The 18,931-nt window shown below is 41.0% G+C and overlaps 1 protein-coding gene across 6 annotated transcripts in view; it reads left to right on the top strand.

Annotated features, from left to right (window-relative positions):
* sdsl (serine dehydratase-like) overlaps positions 1-18,931 on the top strand; it is a 43,345-nt gene that overhangs the window by 3,047 nt on the left and 21,367 nt on the right. For 4 of the 6 annotated variants that reach the window (XM_072587350.1, XM_072587349.1, XM_072587345.1 and 1 more), the window contains exons 2-4: positions 5,279-5,447; positions 5,558-5,597; positions 11,175-11,314. In XM_072587350.1, coding sequence (XP_072443451.1) covers positions 5,289-5,447; positions 5,558-5,597; positions 11,175-11,314 — 339 coding nt within the window. In that variant the 5' untranslated portion in view covers positions 5,279-5,288. Of the gene's footprint in view, positions 1-4,533; positions 4,632-5,278; positions 5,448-5,557; positions 5,598-11,174; positions 11,315-18,931 lie in introns of all 6 variants that reach the window. The other 2 variants (XM_072587347.1, XM_072587348.1) reach the window with 1 other exon arrangement.

Here is an 18,931-nt window from a genome sequence, read left to right as displayed (position 1 = left end):
TCTCCCCTGTTCATATCCCTCACTTCTCCATGGTGGTGCAGAAAGTCCGGGTGTAGTGAAAGATTTTGGGTTGTCCCCTTCTCATCACCAGACAAGTGATGTCTTTGTGCTTGTTGGAAAGTTCTGGTGATGTGGCATTCAGGCAAATCACTTTGACAGTATGCTTGTGCAACAACCTGACAAGAGGCATTGTTTCCTTCTCCCACAATGTTTCAAGGACTCTAGATCTGACCACCGCCCGATGGACTTGTGGTCAAAGGTGTTTCTATTTGGAAATTTCTCGATGAAGGATGTCCAACGACCTGGAGCATTCTGTGGTACTGAGGGCAGTCCAATCCTTTGCCACGTTGGGGACAGTTAGTACAAAGTGACACTTGATGTTTGTGTTCCTAGGATCTATGCACAGCTTGATGCAGCTACACACAAAGGTGGTCATCAAGGTGAGGGAGGCATTGGGCATCAGAGCTTTGTACCTGGTGTTCCTGTGGACATAGTCCATCTTTGACCTCAGGTGACTGGAACAGTGCAGCTTCTGCGAATGGGCCAGACCTGCACCTTGTTCAACAACTGAGAGTACCTCACACCCAGATGACCAGGTTTTTACCTGCAATGGAGCGTTTAAATGGTGCTTCCAAAAGCCCAGTTTCCTCCTCACCTTGACAATACACTCCTCTCAAATTTTTGTGCATGCCCGGCACCTCTGATCCTTATTCCCAGCACCTTCAGGTAATCTCTCCTGACAGTGAAGGGAAAAAGGACAAGTTGACCCAGTCCCCAAAGAAAATGACCTCCATTTTGACTCGATTTACCTTGGCTCCCTAGGGCACTTCAGACTGGCCACAGATGCTCAGGAGCTTGCACACTGACAGTGGATCCAAGCAGAAAACAGTGACATCATCCATGTAGAGGGAGGCTTTGACCTGGTAGCCCCCGCTGCCTGGAATGGTCATTGCTCTCAGGCTCACATCCTTCATGATGGACTTGGCAAAAGGCTCTATATAGCACAAACAAAAGGCAGGGGAGAGTGGGCAGCCCTGCCTGAGCTGAAAATGTGTTGCTGGAAAAGCGCAGCAGGTCAGGCAGCATCCAAGGAGCAGGAGAATCGACATTTCGGGCATGAGCCCTTCTTCAGGAATTCTTCAGCCCTGCCTGACTCCAGATCTGACTGGGAAGCAATCTGATTCCCACCCATTGATTGATACTTTACTAACCATGTTGGTGTAGAGATCCAATTGCAGATTCCCCCCCTCAAACTCCATTTTGGAGAACACATTCCACATATAGGTGTGCAATATCCTGCTAAAGGCCTTCTCCTGGTCCAGGCTGATGAGGCAGATATCCACCCATGTCCTGCATGTAGGTGATCATATCCCTGAGGAACACAAAGCTCTCAGAGATTGTCCTGTTTGGTACGGCACAGGTTTGGTCGGGGGGGATCACTGAGCCCAGAGTAGACCTGATCTGGTTGGTGGTGACCTTAGACAGGATTTTGCAACCTGCATTCAGCTGTGAGGCTAGTCACCAATTTCTAATTTCCTCCCTCTCCCCCTTCCACTTGGAGATGAGGCTGATGATACCTTTCCTCATGGATTCACAGATGCTACCAGCCAGAAGCACACTGTTGTACACCTCCAGCAGGTCCTGGCCAATCAGGACTCACAGAGGCGAATACAACTCGGCTGGTAAGACGTTGTCTCTGGGAGTTTTATTCTTTCCTAAGGACTCAAGGGCCATGGTCAGCTCATCCAGAGAGAACAGCTGGTGCAGCCTCTCCCACGTGCTGTTGTCTGAGACCTGAGATAGAGGACAGGAATGTCTCGGAGGCTGCGCTGTCTGTGGGCTGTCTGTCGTACAGAGTGGAGTTAAAGGATTTTCTGATCCTCAGGATGTCAGACTAAGACGATTTTACTGAGGCATCTTCTCCATTCAGGCTGCTGAGCACAGAGTTCTCTCTGTGCACCTTCTCGAAGAGCAAACGTGAGCATGTGTCATCCTATGGATCGTGGATTGGAAGATTGGCTTGGAGGCCTCCGAGGGAAAGAACAAGGTTTGCTAGCTCTTCATCTCCTGGAAATCTTCCTTGATATCATCCCATTGTCTGCAGAGGAGAAGATTCTACATGCTTTTTTTGGAGTTTGGACCATTTCTCCCCCCACCTCTCTTTCTCTCACATTCTGAGTACCTTCAGGATAAAGAACTGCTTGATGATCCCCCTTGACTGCTTCCCACCAGTTTGCTGGCCATCAGTAGTTATATGGCTGTTGCAGCTCGAGGAAAATCTGTCTGTGTGCTTCATTTGTTGTTATCTTATTTCAAGATAACAATAGTACATTCAGCGTTACTGCTGTTCAAGGATATATTTTGCATCAGTGGAGTTCATATATGAATGCTTCCTGCAATATTCTTCTTTGTTTGAATATAAGAGTCAGCATCTGCTTAAAACAATGTGCGGAGAAATGTGATATCAGTGTGATGCTCATTCGCAAACATCCTTGTTGCAAGACATATCATAAATGCAAAAGGATTTGAAGTTTTAAAAGTAAAGTACACTTTATTCCTTTTTGCACACTTTTTTTTCAGATTTCTTACCCCTCCACCTCACCTACTGCATGCCAAAGTCTGTGTAAGAAGATAGGAATGGGGTAATATTTGATCATGAGAAATATATTTAACCAACTCCAAGTGCCATATTGCCTTTGTTCTTTTGAAAACTCCTCAAGCCCTTTGATGGCACTGACAAGCAGCACAAAGTCGGATACTTTCTGTTAAGTCGTGAAGGTATGACTTGCCATTGCAGTGTTGAGAGTAAATGTTCAGCACTATGAAGGGGTGCTGTGCTGTCCTCCTGGAGTTACACTCTTTCAGAGAAAATGTTTAACGCTGTGTGCTCTCTTGGAAGTCAATGAGTATGGGATAGTTTTTCAAAGAAGGGCAGAAGAGCTTTTTCCAGAGTCCTAGGCAACATGTATCCTTTTTCTCACAACTAAAACATAATGTTGCGGTTGTGGAATCTTGCCATGTACAAACTGGCTGCCACGTTTCCTATATTGCAATACTGACTACATTTTAAAGATATTTAATTGGCTGATACTGTTGTGAGGTATTGAGGTGCTTTGCATTTTTGGAGAGGGGCAATGTTGTATTTTAGTTAAAACTTTAAATACAGTCTCATTTCTCTGGTGACATGGATAGGTAGTAAGGTATTGATCACAAGTGGTTACCTGTATCCTGGCTGCTGTTTCTTCTTCAGTGCTAGCTATGGTTTGGTTGGTAACACTCTCGCTTCAAGTACTTTGTGAGTCTGAGAATCAAAGCTGAGGGATTCCTGCATTGTTAGAAGTATTACTTTTTGAATGTATCATTGAGATAAGTTCCCTTTTGCTGTGGCACTTGGATAACTGATTCCACACCATTATTTTGAAGAAGAACAGGGAGTTATCCCACTGCAGAAAGTGAGGACTGCAAATGCTGGAGATTAGAGTTGAGAATGTGGTGCTGGAAAAGCACAGCCAGTCAGTCAGCATCCTGGAAACAGGAGAGTTGACATTTCAGGCATAAGCCCTTCATCAGGAATGAGGTTTGTGGGTCAAGGGGGCTGGGAGGTAAATGTGAGGGGGAGTGAGGCCGGGGGAAGGTAGCTGAGAGTGCAATAGGTAGATGAAGGTGGGGGATGAAAGTGGTAGGTTGGAGAGGAGGGTGGAGCGGATAGGTGGATAGGAAGATGAGCAGTGTAAGAGGGCTGGGCTGAGTTGGAAGGTTGGATCTGGGATGGTGGGGGAAGGGAACGTGAGGAAACTGGTGAAATCCACATTGATTCCATGTGGTTGGAAGTTCCCAAGGCAGTAGATGAGGCGTTCTTCCTCCAGGCGGAAGGTGGTAAGGGTTTGATGATGGAAGAGGCCCTGGACCTGCATGTCCTTCGGGATTGGAAGGGGGAGTTAAAGTGTTCAGCCACAGGACGGTGGGGTTACTTCATGCATGTGTCCCAGAGATGGTCTCTGAAGCGTTCTGCAAGTAGGCTTCCGCAAGTGGATTTCACCAGTTTCCTCATTTCCCCATCCCCCAACTTATCTCAGATCTTTGGACCTGTCCTACCAGTCCATCTTCCTTCCCACCTATCCACTCCACCCTCCTCTCCGACCTATCACCTTCACCCCCATCTTCACCTACCTATCGCACACTCAGCTACCTTCTCCCGGCCCCCTTAGCCCACAGGCCTCATTCCTGATGAAGGGCTTATTCCCGAAACGTTGATTCTCCTGCTGCTCGGATGCTGCCTGACCGGCTGTACTTTTCCAGCACCACACTCTTGACTGTGATCCCTAGTGTCCCAGCAGGTATTTATTCCTCAATCACCAACGCAATAAAGAGGTTATGTGGTCATTATCACATTACTATTTGCGGATGTTTGTGTCTAAATTGTCATTTCCTATGTAATAACAGTGACTACATTTCAAAAGTATTTGGCTGTGAAATTATTTGAGGCATCCATGAAAGTCACGATATAAATAAATGCTCTTTCTTCTTTCTCAGTGAGCACTACCAAAAGCAGCTTATTTGACCCATTGGACAGGAAATCATATTAAAATAACTTCAAAGTGAATGCAAATGGCTTTGATATTGCCTTCAAGGTGTGTTGCAGATTAAATATTATAACACTATTTACCAGCTCTAGATGTGTGCATTGTATATTTCCTTGCCTGCTCTTTGACAACAATTGAGATAATGACGGAGATGAAGGAAGCTTGCAAGTACCTTTTTGCAACTATATTAACAGTATACACTATAATGTTAAATAGAATTAGCAAATGTTACAACGTTGATCTACACTTTAGCTATAATGCCGTGATCTAAAGCAAAGTTAAGCTCATGTATGTGGCCAAGATGAGCAACATGAAATTTTCAGCATATTATTATCAGCACTTTATTATTATTTTCTTTGTGATGCCAATAATGGTTTGTAATCATGTTGTGCTTTGTAACAGCATTGTCTTATCACTAATGTATTTGTTCTTGAAGAAATAGATTGTTCACCATTGTTGCATTGTCTCATCTAATGTACAGTATGTATTCTACAGCCATATACCTTTGTGAGACTGTGCTGAGTTAATTTCCTGTGCCAGATATAAGGGAGGAAAGTATAATCTTTGTAGCTGGGAAAGCAATATGCAAATACATAAAATTAAGGTTGACTTAAGAGAAGTGAAGGAATAAAAATAAAGAGAAAGGGTACTTTTTTTTAAAGAAATAAAACTAATTCATTCATTTTAATATTTAGTTGATAGACAATGGCTATGACAGATCGAAAAAGCTTTCATATCAACACACCACTTAATGAGAGTCTCTCGCTCTCTAAGGTGGCAGGGACAACAGTTTACATCAAACTTGACAACGTGCAGCCAACTGGCTCCTTTAAGATAAGAGGAATTGGGCATTTCTGTATAAAGGTAAGTAGCAGGAAAATATGTAAGTTCGTTTTTTTTTCATAATAATGTTACTTAGAATTTATAATCATGTCCACCATGCAAAAATAAAAACCTGTATATCACTCTTTCAGGCTGCGGAGAAAGGCTGCAAACATTTTGTATGCTCTTCAGGTCAGTAACAATTAACTGGTAAGCCCTTCAGTTTGGTAATTGCACTAAGGCTTGTTAACAAGATTCAAATTAATTTGAGTACAGTCTGATTTGAGAATTTATTTGGAATAGTTTATGTGGATGTTGTGATTAGTGGGATTCAAACTGAATGCCAAAGAGTGTGTTTAGTATTTGATAAGATTTTCTGATTGTATAAAAGTCATAGCTTGGATTCAGCCTGAGAGAATGGGAAGTCTAAAATAAAAAGGTCTAAAATAGGGCGGCACAGTGGCTCAGTGGTTAGCACTGCTGCCTCACAGCACCAGGGACCCAGGTTTGATTCTGGCCTTGGGCAACTGTTTGTGTGGAGTTTGCACATTCTCCCCGTGTCTACGTGGGTTTCCTCCGGGTGCTCCGGTTTCCTCCCACATTCCAAACATGTGCAGGTCAGGCGAATTGGCCATGCTAAATTGCCCATAGTGTTAGGTGCATCAGTCAGAGGGAAATGGGTCTGGGTGGGTTACTCTTCGGAGGGTCGATGTGGACTTGTTGGGCTGAAGGGCCTGTTTCCACACTGTAGGGAATCTAATCTAATCTAAAAGCAATTAACCAATTCTGCATGTGATCATGTGCAAAATATAATGGTGGTAAGCATATAAACTAATATACTTGCTCAAATCCTTATCCACCCAGGTTTGCGTGGTGGGGAGAACATTAACTCTGAGTTAAGTCACTTAAGTTCAAATTTGCAGTGGAATTCTGAAGTGGAATTAATGGTTAATCTACATTGTTTTTGTGAAAAGCAAGTACATTTGGGGCTGGGTAAATCCTGATGGAAAAACATTCCTGATTGAGTAAACTTAAAGATCATCCAAATAGTCGTTGCGATGTCCTAATTCAACCAAATCCTTTTTGACTGTTATTCCTGTCCTCATTGACCTACATTGATTCCAGGTTAAGTATCTCCTTGATTTTAAAACTCTTGTTTTTTTTGTTTGAAATGCCTTCATGATCTTGTTTCTCTCCTGCTGTCTCACGATTCTCCGAGCATCTCTGTTCCTCTAAATATTGCCTTATGTGCATCTCTGATTTTAATCACTCTATCAATAGTAACAGTATCTTCAGCTGATCAGGCCTTTCCTAATGCTCTACCCTTCCAATTCTCTTTAAGTCAATCCTTAAAACCCACTACTTTGTGTTCAAATCTCTGCTTATGAGACATGACTTTTACTTTATTGCTCTTGTAGTATTATGTTTCATAAGAATTATTTATAGTGTAAGTTATTAGCATAATAATAAATCCAACTTTTAACCTAGAATCAATTCAGCTATTGTAAATGAGAAAGTGAAACCTACTGTGACTTGAATAGCCCTCCATTCACTGATGCTATATATATACTAACACTGGTGACTTGGTGTTTCTGTGTAACGGATCCTATCTCTTCAATGCACTTCAGTGCAGTAATGAAAACAACAAAGTGCTTGAATAAAATTGATTCAATTTATTTGCTAAATTGCAAGTGTAAATAAATTTCAAATCACTACATTCTGGCCTTTGGAACCTTGTAAATGAGATTACTGTTTAGAGTTTACTCCTGGAGACAAACAATGCAAAATTGGCATCAATGGAACATTGCACCTAGAAAGGCAACATTGTGATGAAGTAAGAAATATTCTTTTGGCTCTCTACATCTCTGTGACTCTGCCTTTTAAAACATTTGTAGAAATACAGATTTTCTTTCTCATGATTTACTAGCCACAAGAGTCTATACTGCATAATGTGGAGGCTGCAAATCAAATGGGAGGTCTTGAATTCAATTGTTTCTCCAGTGAGTATCAGCTAGGAAAAACATTACAGGTAATCTCATTCCTATTGTCACTTGACACCATGAAATTTCCAACACAAATCACTTGACTGTGATTTGTAGTGAAAATCTAGAGCAATTTTTTTCCCTACTCCTTAAATGTTGACGTTAAGACAAATTAAATGCTGATGGCGGTTTCCCCTGACTGAAGAATCTAAAATCTGGAATCTATATTCTCAGGAGAAGGGATGAACCATTTGAATTGAGGTGAAGAATGCTTTGTGTTTGGAGCCCTATGAATCTTTAAAATTCTCTGGCTCATAAGGCAATGGATGCACAGTACTAGAGTAGTTCAAGAATGAGATCGTCAGATTTTTGGACATGAAGGAAAACAAGGGATAAGGAAATGGAGAGCAACGTGGGGTTAGTATCAAATTAGCAATGACTTTATTCACTGGATGATTAGTCTTCAGAGTCCATATCACAAAGTTCTGCTCCTATTCCTTATGTTCATTGTTGCTTAACTATCACTACAAAGATAAATGTGGGTGAAGAAATTCAGCTGCTCATATTAGGTTCTCAGAAATAGAGCAGGAGGAGGCTATATACCCCTCATGACTTTGCTCCATCATTCGATAAAATTCTAATCTTTTCAGGTCAACCCCACTTTCCCTACTGACATTCCTGTATACTCCAAGTTAACAAATCAGGTAACTAATCCCAACTATGAATATACATAATGGTAGACCTCTGGAGTCAAAACTTCCAATGATGTACGGTGAGTGAATCAGTTTCTCTGCATTTTATTCCTCACTGGCCAGCTGAGACTTCTTGCTCTGGACTCTTCAGTCAGGTGAAGCAACCTCTCAGCATCCTGTCAGAATTTTATGTGTTTCACCTCTCAATTTCCTAAACTCCAAACAAAATGGCCCATTCTTCTCAACCTTATTAGGACAGTACTGTCATTCCAGGAATTAGTCCAATAAATCTTTGTTGCATTCCAAGTAAGGCAAGTACATTATTTTGTTGATATGGCAACCAAACCAGTACTCAGGTGTGGTCTCACTCAGCCCCAAAATGGCACCAAGTTTTCCTTATTCTTGAATTCCAACCTTCTTGCAGTAGAAGCTGACATTCCATTCACCTTCCCAATTACTTGCTGAGAAATTTTCAGTCTTTTGTATACAGTAGAAGAGAATCCAAACTTATTGTCTTCATTGTAGAGTACAAGTGACAATAAATTATTCATTCATCAAACTTCTCTGAACATCAATATTTAATAGTTCCTCATAATTAAAAAAAACTGTTCTTATATTCTTCCGACCAAGGTGAATACCTTCACATTTGCGCACATTGTACTCCTTCTGCCAGAGAAATACAGAAAAATAGGAACAGGAATAGGCCATTTGACCCTTCAGTATTCTCTGCCATTTGTTATGATCATGGCTGATCATCCAACTTAAAAGTCCTAGCACTGATTCCTGCAGTACCCCACATGTCAGTGTCTGGCATTTTGAAAAAGACCCATTTATTCCTACTCTTTGTTTCCTATCTGCTAACCAATGTACTATCAATTTCCATATACAATCTTATGTGCTTTAATTTTGCACATTAATATTTTATGAAAGCCTTCTGAAAGTTCAAAGAAACTACATCCATTGGCTTCCCTTTATCAACTCTACTGGTTACATCCTCGAGGAATTTCAGTAGATTTGTCAAGTCATTTTGTTGTCTAATTGTTTAGCCCAATCCACATCCCTTTGCAGCCTTTGTGACCATTTCAATTCATTTTCCCATAATTGTTACTTTAAGAACACCTCAGGTCACTCTTTGTCTTTCTTCAGTGCTGATTAATTTGAACTAAGTTCCATCTAATTTGTTGCTAATGACTTGGTTTTCAGTCTCTCCAGCTAAGTTATCATGTAGAGTTCCCAAATCCAATGTCATCAGTTGTGAATGCCTGAACGAGCATGTGATTCATTTTATAATTCAGTCTTTCTTTGGATTTGTGTGTCATTGACAAATCAGGGTTTGTTGCCCTTCATAGAATCGTAGAATCCCTGTAATGTGGAAGCAGGCTATTCGGCCCTTTGAGTCCACACTGGCCTTCCGAAAAGCATTCCACCCAGACCCAGACCTCTACCCTATCCCTGTAACCCTGCATTTCCCCTGGCTAATCCACCTAGCCTGCACATCCCTGGGCTGTGGAAACCCACGGATGGAAAGAACCCACGAAGAGAATGTGCAAACTCCACACAGCCAGTTGCTCGAGGCTGGAATCAAATCTGGGACCCTGGTACTGTGAGGAAGAATTGCTAACCACTGAGCTACCATGCTGCTTCCTAACTGTCTTTGAGAAGGCGCTGGTGAGTAATAGAAGGTTTTAATCAAATTCTAGGAATGTGGTGTTTGAATGCTTCATACTTTGACAGAATGTAGTGATCTTTTTAACAGGTTAATGAGCAAGGAAATGGGAAACAGTGCAACTTTCATTCCTGGAACAAAGGAATTCGATGATGCTTTTAAAAAGTGATGACAATTTTCTTTTCTCTCCTGAAGCTAATGTCTCTAGCTGGCTGATAACATATATAAATATAACAAGTGAATTCCAGCCATTTTTCTGAAAGCTTGTTCTTGAAAAGAAGTGTTTCATTTATCACCCATCCTTAATTTCCTTGATCAGTCCTGAACCACTGTGCTGCTGTGGGAACAGTGCTGTTGGATAAGAAACTCCAGAAATGATGAAGATGCAGTGATAACATATTATCCAAGTTCAGGTAGAATGTGACTCAGGGGGAAATGTGAGGTGATATGTTCCTGCTGCTTTACTTCTTGCTGCAGGAGTTAACTTTTGAGGAATTTTAGCATCATCACTATCAATCCAGATAGCTGAGCATATGCAGCTGGAGACAAGGTCCAAACCTGGTCTGTAAGAAGGCACCTGGTGTGTTGGCTTTCATTAGCAAGGGATTGAGTTTTAAGAGCTGTGAAGTTGTGCTGCAGCTCTATGAAGCCCTGATTATCCACACTTGGAATATTGCTTTCAGTTCTGGTCGCCTCTTTTTAAGAAGCTTGTGGAAGCTTTAGAGAGGATGCAGAGGAGATTTACCAAGATGTTGCCTGGACTGAAGGGCATGTCTTATGAAGAAAGGTTGAGGGAGCTAGGGCTTTTCTCATTGGAGCGAAGAAGAATGAGAGGTGACTTGATAGAGTTATACAAGATGATGAGAGGCATAAATAGAGTGGATAGCCAGAGACTTTTTCCCAGAGCGGAAATGGCTATCACAAGGCTGCATAATTTTATGTTGATTGGAGAAGGTTGGGGGAATTTCAGAGGTAGGTTCTTTACGCAGAGAGTGGTGGGTACATGAAATGCACTGCCAGTGGTGGTAATAGAGTCAAGCACATTAGGGGTATTTAACTGACTCTTGGACAGGCACATGGATGATTGTAAAATGAAGAGTATGTTTGTTAGTTTGACCGTAGAGTAGGATAAAAGGTCAGCACAACATCGAGGGCTAAAGGGCCTGTACTGTGCTGTATAGTTCCATGTTCTATGTTTGTAACATTTAGTTCCATACTGCGGAAGAATGTTTACTGGTTCAGCCAAATTACCTTTTTTGTCAAATTTTCAGACCATACTCATCAGTTGAGCTTCGACAAATAATAGCTTCAAACATCAATAGCAACAAGCTTTTTTGAACTCTTTATAAAAAGCCACCATGTGTTAATTTGGTGAAGCCTACCAGTTATCAGTGTTGTTCTAATAATTGTAGCTGTCTTGACCTTGCAGGAGGGAACGCCGGCCTAGCTGCTGCCTTTGCTGCTCAGAAGCTTCAGATTCCTGCCACCATTCTGGTTCCCAGTAGCACACCAGCATTTACCGTTCAGAAATTGAAAGATCATGGAGCCTTTGTGGAAGTCGTTGGTAAGGTGTGTCCTTGTCAGAATGTTTTGTGAGGTTGCATCTATCATCTGGGTGGGTGAGGAACTGGCTGGGAGGTACGGAGGGGGGGAAGAGGTGTATGAGGTACTATTTCACAAATGTGGTGGCTGGGTTTGTAAATATTATCCATGCTGAGATGCTGATATGTCAGGCATGGCTCACTTGATAACTCTTTGAGTCACAGGGTTATTGGTTCAAGCCTTATTCTAGGACTTGAGCACAAAAACCAAGGCTGCCACTTCAGTATAGTACAACACCGTCAGAAATGCCACCTTTCAAGTGAGGTGTTAAACCAAGGCGTCAGCTATTGTCTGTGGTGACCCTAAAAAGATCCATCGCTACATTTCAAAGTAGAGTGGAGGTGTTATCCATGATATCCTGGCCAATATTTATTCCTCAGTAACATCTCAAGATTAACATATGTTGTTTGTCGGAGCATGCTGAGCACAAATTGGCTGCTGTGTTTCCTGTATTACAAAAGTGAATACATTGCAAAAGTATACCTTGGCAGTAAAGAACTTTGGGGTGTCATGAAGTTGTGAAAGATGCTATATGATTGTAAGTCCTAATTTATGGATCTTGCAGTTTCAATCAAATTCTCAAAGCGAGGAGCATTCCATTTGTTGGATAAGTAAAATGATGTGTGCAGTCCAATCCCAAATTTGTGGTCGGTTATGTTGTATCAAATCAGAAGCAAACTTGATGAGGAGGAGTGGACATCTGACTTACTGAAGCAGTCCATGTTAAAATGCAAAACGATTTGGACAATATCCGGGGTTGGGATGACAAGTGGCAGCAATCACTTGTATTTTTGTAAATATGACAAAATATCACCAAGGTGCTCAACATTTAATGAGACAACTAATATTTAGTCAATACAAAGGCTAGGTAATGACAAACTCGACAAGAGAGAAACTAAACAGACTTGCTTTAACAGACATTAATGGCAATACCATCACCAAATCTTCGCTATCAACAACCTGGAGATCAGCAAGAATCTGAAATAAAGCGGCCTGTCCATATGAGCCTCCTCTACCAACAATGTAACAATGTCTGCCATCTAGAATACCTCACCAGGACTCCATCTTAAGCAACATATTCCAAAATCGGGCTTCAATCTAGGAGGACATGGACATTTGAACATACAAACTAAAAGCTAGAGCAGGCTATCCAGTCCCTCAAGCTAACCATGCTATTCACAAGATCATGGCTGATTTGATGATAATTGCAAACCCACAATCCCACCAACCCGTGATAAACTTTCACCCCCTTGCTTAACAAGAATCTATCCACTACAGTCATCTTTTCAAGAAGAGAATTCCAAAGACCCTCAAAGAAATAAAAAAGGATTCACTTCTGTTGTAAGTGGCTGACCCCTGACTTTTAGCGGTGACTCCTAGTTCTACGTCTGCCAAAAGATAAAATATCCTTTCTGCATTCACCCAATCAAGACCCCTTGAGATCCTTGATGTTTCAATCGAGTTGCCTCTTACTTTTCTAAACTACAATGGACTCAAGCCGAACTTGTTTAACTTTTCTTCATAAGACAACAAACCAAAATGTTTCTGAACTGCTTCCACTGCATTGATGTCTTCCCTTAAATAAGATGATCAATATTGTGGACAGTAATCCATATGTGGCCTCACAGTGCTTGAAGCATTACCTTCCTAATTTTGTGTTCAATTCCCTGTACAATTAATGGCAACATTCTCTTAGTTTTCCAGATTATTTGCCTGATTATTTCCTGAAATGGCAAATAATCAAGAAAGCTAAGAGAATGTTGCCATTAATTGCCTGTTGTGATTCAAGCACGAGGACACCAAGAGTAACAGCTACAAGAGAACACCACCACTTGCAGGTTCCCCTTCGAGTCACTCACCATCCTGACTTGGAACTATACCACCATTCCTTCACTGTTACTGGGTCAAAATCCTGGGACTTGCATCCTAACAGGATTTTGGGTATCCCTTTATCAGATGGACTGCAGTTGTTAAAGAAGTACGATCTTTACATGGGAAGTGAGGACTTGGCAATAAATATTGGCCCAATCAGCAATGCCCATACTCCATGAAAGATAAAAAAGAAAACTGGTACACTAAATGCATTATTTCTGTTAAACTTTCTGCATGATCTAGAAAAGTCGATTCCATTTGATCAATATCAAATTTCTCCATGATTATATAAAATAACCACAAATGTTATTTTTTAAAGCTTGTTTATTATATTTCAGCATTCATCTGAAACCCATCTGTTTGGCCCAAAATATACTTTGCTATCATTAATGATGTCTTGCATTTATGTTAAGGGAGGAAAGTTCAAAGGCAATGTGAAGTGTGCATTTTTTACAGAGAGTGGTAGGTGCCTGGCACATGCTGCCAGGGTTTGAGGTAGGGACAGATGTATTAGGGGCATTGACGGGGCTTCTATATCAGCACATGAATAAGCAAGGAGTGGAGAGATAGGGACCATGAACAGGCAGAAAGGATTAGTTTAATTAGGCATCATGTTCAGCACAACATCATGGATCAAAGGGCCTGTTCCTCTGCTGTACTGTTCTATATTCCATCTCTTGGTTTATGTCAGAAATATTTGCCTGAGCAAAGGCACTTTGTGCATTCGTGAAATATCTCCAAGTGTGGCCTTGTGCCATTTGTATTCATAGTAAGAAGAGCATTTCAGAATGTCTGAATGCAAAAGAAACTTATTGAAAGATGAATGAAATAAATATGTGATTTATTAATTCTCTGCAGACCTTGGAACAAGCAGTGTTGTTTCTCTCGTTCCGTACATTGCTCTCGGTAGTTTAGCTAAACAGCTGTGCCAGCAGTCTGAGGCATTTCAAAAGCACTCTAAAGTTAGTGGCTTGAAACAGCCAGCTCAGATTCAATGAGTCTGCTGTTAAATCTGCTGAGACCTGCTGTTAGCCACAATTCCAATTCAGATGATGCTCAGCATTGGTTCACAGGAGCCCTGCCCACTGTATTCATTGGGTTTCTCTGTCTTTGCCTCTCCATTTGGTTAGCTTTGAATTTTCTGGCTCATTGAACTGAATGAACCGTACATGTCACTCAGAGTTTTGCCTGATTTAGGCAGATATTAACCATGTACAGTCTATTCCCAAGATGATATGCCTGAGAAATGTTATGCAAATTATAGCCACTTCAGTGGGATAAAAACAAACATAAAAGTGACATTTTGGTAAAAATGGACATGGAGCAAGTGTTGATAAGAAGAAAAGAGGCTTGCTAGAAAGAAAATGAGAATATATTGACTGTCACTGTTTCACTTACTTCAGTTTATTTTTAGTAATGCCTGCGAGGGTTCAATACTGAGTCGTCTCTGTCCATCTGTTTGTCATTGTGTTTGAAATGGATTAGAATAACTTGCCTATTTCGTGAAGAATTGGCTTAAAGCTTGCAACAGGGATATGTAAAATCTTTGTTGGTCTTGATTTTGGCTCTTCTCTGTCTCTATTAGCACAGTAGCTGTTGTGGCTGTGAGTAGAGGCTCTTGTGACAGCCCTATACTATGTGGGTTAAGAAACAGACCTATAGGCCACCAAGTAGGTCAGATTAAGATAGAATAGAGTGAGAATAGAGAAAAGATGGGAGTTTACCTATAGGAAATCTGTTTAGTCCAGATTCAGACTTCTGAACTATTACCCACCAAATTTGAAATACTAATATAGATAATACAAAGACAGAGAAACTATTCTATGCATTATAAATGCCATTGAGAATATTATAACAGCTAATCAAGAGGACACAAAAGAAATAAATTGATTTGCACATAATGATGCATTTTACGACTCCTTGTGGGGCAAGGTACAAGAAATATATCACGTGCGCATCACAAAATCTTGGTCCAGCTGCTAACGGTTTCCTAGTGCGTGTTTACTACATGCGATGCTCAGCAAATCCATCTTTAACTACCAACTGTAGTTTTATAGAGTTCAGCACTTTCAGGAAGTGCCAATACATCTACGTTCTAAATCCAAAATACAGAAACGGGAGTGGTCAGTTGTATTATCTTTGAAGTACATCTTCGTTCTTGGTACCAGAAAACTTTGCAAGTCACGACTTTGACTTTTGGTTCTGGCTGCATGATTGTCCCTGATGGATTCGAAAGGTTCACGGAATATTGAAATTCTGTCTGTGGCCTGATGGTTACCATGCTGCCAATGCTCTGTTGCTTTTCCAATTAACAAGCCTATCCACCAGGCCGCCCTTTTGACTTTGCTCCTCCTTCGACCTTGAACTCTGTACCACAAGAAGCAAAAATTCCACCTCATTTAATCTCCATTACTGCCACTGACTCTTGCAATAGTGCTATGAAGTAAATACATCAATGGTTTCAGATAATTTGAAGGGAGGTTCAATTTTAGGGTTAGGTTTTAACCCTTTCATTGTGACTCTGCTGAGTGCTCAACTATCTGTGGCTTTTCTCCATGCCATAGATGTGGTATGACTTTGAATGTTGAGATTTTCATAATAGGCTGTGTAGTTGCAAATCAATGCACCTAAGTTCCATGACAACAACACTTATTTAAATAAATGACCTGCCATATTTTTGCAAACTGACACATTTTGTTGCAAATGTAATGAGATAGTAAGAAATGACAACATTAAAGTACGTAATAAATCATGGATGAAATCTAACTTTCACTCCATGTATGGTATCACTCTTTGAGAGTTTAGCATTGTTAGAATCAATCATTTGGTTGCACTTTATCATTGATAGTCATGGGTATCACCCATGCAACATTTACACAACATAAAGAGAGGAGAGGCAAAGCAGAGGCAATCAAAGCCAACCTGCTTGGGCTCAGTTTAGTTGTGATCGAAGAATATTTGACAAAAGCCGAGGTATCCACTTGTCACAGTGAGTGGGAGCCATTTCCTTCTTATTTAAAGGTGATGAAGAGTCCACAGAGCAATTGATTATTTGATAGTGGCCACATAAGCCAGTGATTGTGAGACACTCTAGTCTCAATTTGAGCTGTTGTTTATTGGGAGGAGAATGGTATGTTAAAATGTTTTGCTATAGCTGTACAGGGCATTGGTGAGACCAGATCTGGTATGCTACATATAGTTTCAGCCTCGTTATTTGAGAAAGGACATATATGTAAATACATTAGAAGTAGATACCTGTAATGAGGGTGTATTATTTTATGAGGTTAGGCCTGTATCCATTGGTATTTAGAAGAATGAGATGTGATCTTCATTGAAACACTAAAATATGCTGAGGGGCCTTGACAAGGCAAATGCTGAAAAGATTTTTCTCGTTGTTGAGGAACTGGTGGGTACAGATTAAATATCTTACAATTAATATGGAAACTTGAAGAAATATTTGCTTGAGGGTCATTTGTCTCTGGAACTTGCTGCCCCAGAGAGCAGTGAAGACAGGTTTGTTAAATGTTTTTTTAAGGCAGAGGTGAATAGATCCTTGCTTGATTAGTTAGGGGGTAGACAGGCAGGAGGCTGGAAGAACACAGCAAGCCAATCAGCATCAGGAGGTGGAGAAGTCGATATTTCGAGTACAAACCTTCTTCGGGTTCATCCAGCCTCCTGCCTGTTTAGATGCCAGCATCTGCAGTTTTTGTTTTGTCTCTGATTAGTTAGGGAGTCAGAAAGTAAGTGGGAAGGTGGAGTTGTGGCTGCAATCAGCTCAACCATAATCGTATTGAATGGCAGAGCAAATTCAAGAGGCTGAATGGTCTACTCCTGTTAGTAACTTGTATGTTCATATGTATATATGAAAAAATATTGAAGAGGTTTCACTCTTGGGACTTCAGATTCACATCAGGAGAAACTGATGAGGCAGAAACCTCTGATCATCTGAGATGACATGGTGGCTCAGTGGTTAGCACTGCTGCCTCACAGCCCCAGACTCAGATTCAATTCCAGTCTCGGGCAACTGTCAGTGTGGAGTTTGCACATTCTCCTCATGTCTGCATGGGTTCCCTCTGGGTGCTCCGATTTCCTCCTATAGTCCAAAGGTGAAGTGGTAAGGTAGATTGGCCATGCTAAACTGCTCATTGTGTCCATGGACGTGAAGGCTAAGTGGCTTAGCCAGGGGAAATGCAGAGTTACAGGGACAGGGTGAGTCTGGGTGCGATGCTTTTCGGAGGGGCAGTGTGGACTTGCTGAATGTGCTGAATGGCCTGCTCCACACTGTAGGGATTCTATGAGATCTGTGTGAAATCGCTTATGTTAAACGAATTTGCAGACAGAAATTGAATTATGTGTGAGCATAGGTCCACAATATGAAAGTGGACTGCCTCCATATTGGCAGCCTCACTCTAAGTTATGAGTTTGCTTGAAAAATGGAAGACTTGATGCTGGAGGATGAACGCTTGTCTGGTTGGCATTAGGGTGGGATAAAACAGAGGGATTGTTGTCAATGTTGAAATGATTAGATTAGATTTCCTACAGTATGGAAAAAGGCACTTGGGCCCAACAAGCCAACACCGACCCTCTGAAGAGCAACCCACCAGAACTATTCCCCTACATTTACCCCTGACTAATGTGCCTAACACAATGGGGATTTTAGCATGGCCAATTCACTAACCTGCACATCTTTGGATTGTGATGTTGAAAAAAGTATTGAACTTCTTACAGATACCAATTTATAAAAGTCTCAGAGCAATTTACAAAAAGTGCTTGACTTCACAACCATGATTGACCTGCCTCAATTTAAGTTTGGTTTTAGGACTGAATGTCCCATTTGTATAAAGTTATTTTGCATCCAAAGTTCCCCAATCTCAAGCTAGAATATCATTGAATAAGTATACAGGTTAACATCAATACTCGTGCTCAAAGTTGGAGGAGTATTGGCAGATGGCTGGGAGCAGATCTTGTCTTTTTGTACAAGGATGTTTGATAGAAGGCATTGGACGGATTTTAACCATCAGCAGTCAGTGGAGATGGGAGCAGAGCATTCCCACTTATTGTTGCAGTGACAATGAGCCGTTGAAAAGCCTTGGCTTCCTTTCCATTCCACTGGTGAGCTATAGAAACGGCATTCTGGAGGTAGGTGGGATCAATGTGGGAACAAGAGAAATAACTGCACTGCCTTATTCTTGTTCACTGGATTGAGGTGAAATACGCACTTGTTTAACAACAGAATAAAACAAAACATCTTTGTAAATGCAAGACCATGTGGAACATTTTCAATTTTGGCAGAAAGCTTCTGGTAGGGGATCAGCTCCCTTTATACACTCTGCCAATTTTCATTTTCATCAAAGTCAATAAAATGGAAGAACTGGCAAGGTTTTTAACCAGGATGTTTTGTCCTAATTGAAATCCCATGAGAAAGGGCAGATAAGGATTCAGATTAATGTCTCATCTGAAAGATGGTATCTCCTGACAATTCAGTAGTGCATTTGAAAGAGATCTGAATTCACAACTTTTTGACTGAGTTAAGTTAAAACTGCAAGCTTAAATGCCACATATGACACAGTCATCCAAAAGATGTAAAACATGCAAATGTATTGCTTCCCAAAATGGTCACAGGAAACCTTTATGCTTTTGTTTGATCTTGATTTATTCCTTCCAGTGTGCTGAGGAGGGCATACAATTAATTCTGGTCTTCAACTTTTCATA

The sequence above is a fragment of the Chiloscyllium punctatum genome, chromosome 17 (assembly GCF_047496795.1).
Source record: "Chiloscyllium punctatum isolate Juve2018m chromosome 17, sChiPun1.3, whole genome shotgun sequence".
Lineage (NCBI taxonomy): Eukaryota > Metazoa > Chordata > Chondrichthyes > Orectolobiformes > Hemiscylliidae > Chiloscyllium > Chiloscyllium punctatum.
This window is presented reverse-complemented; position numbering and strand designations above follow the sequence as displayed.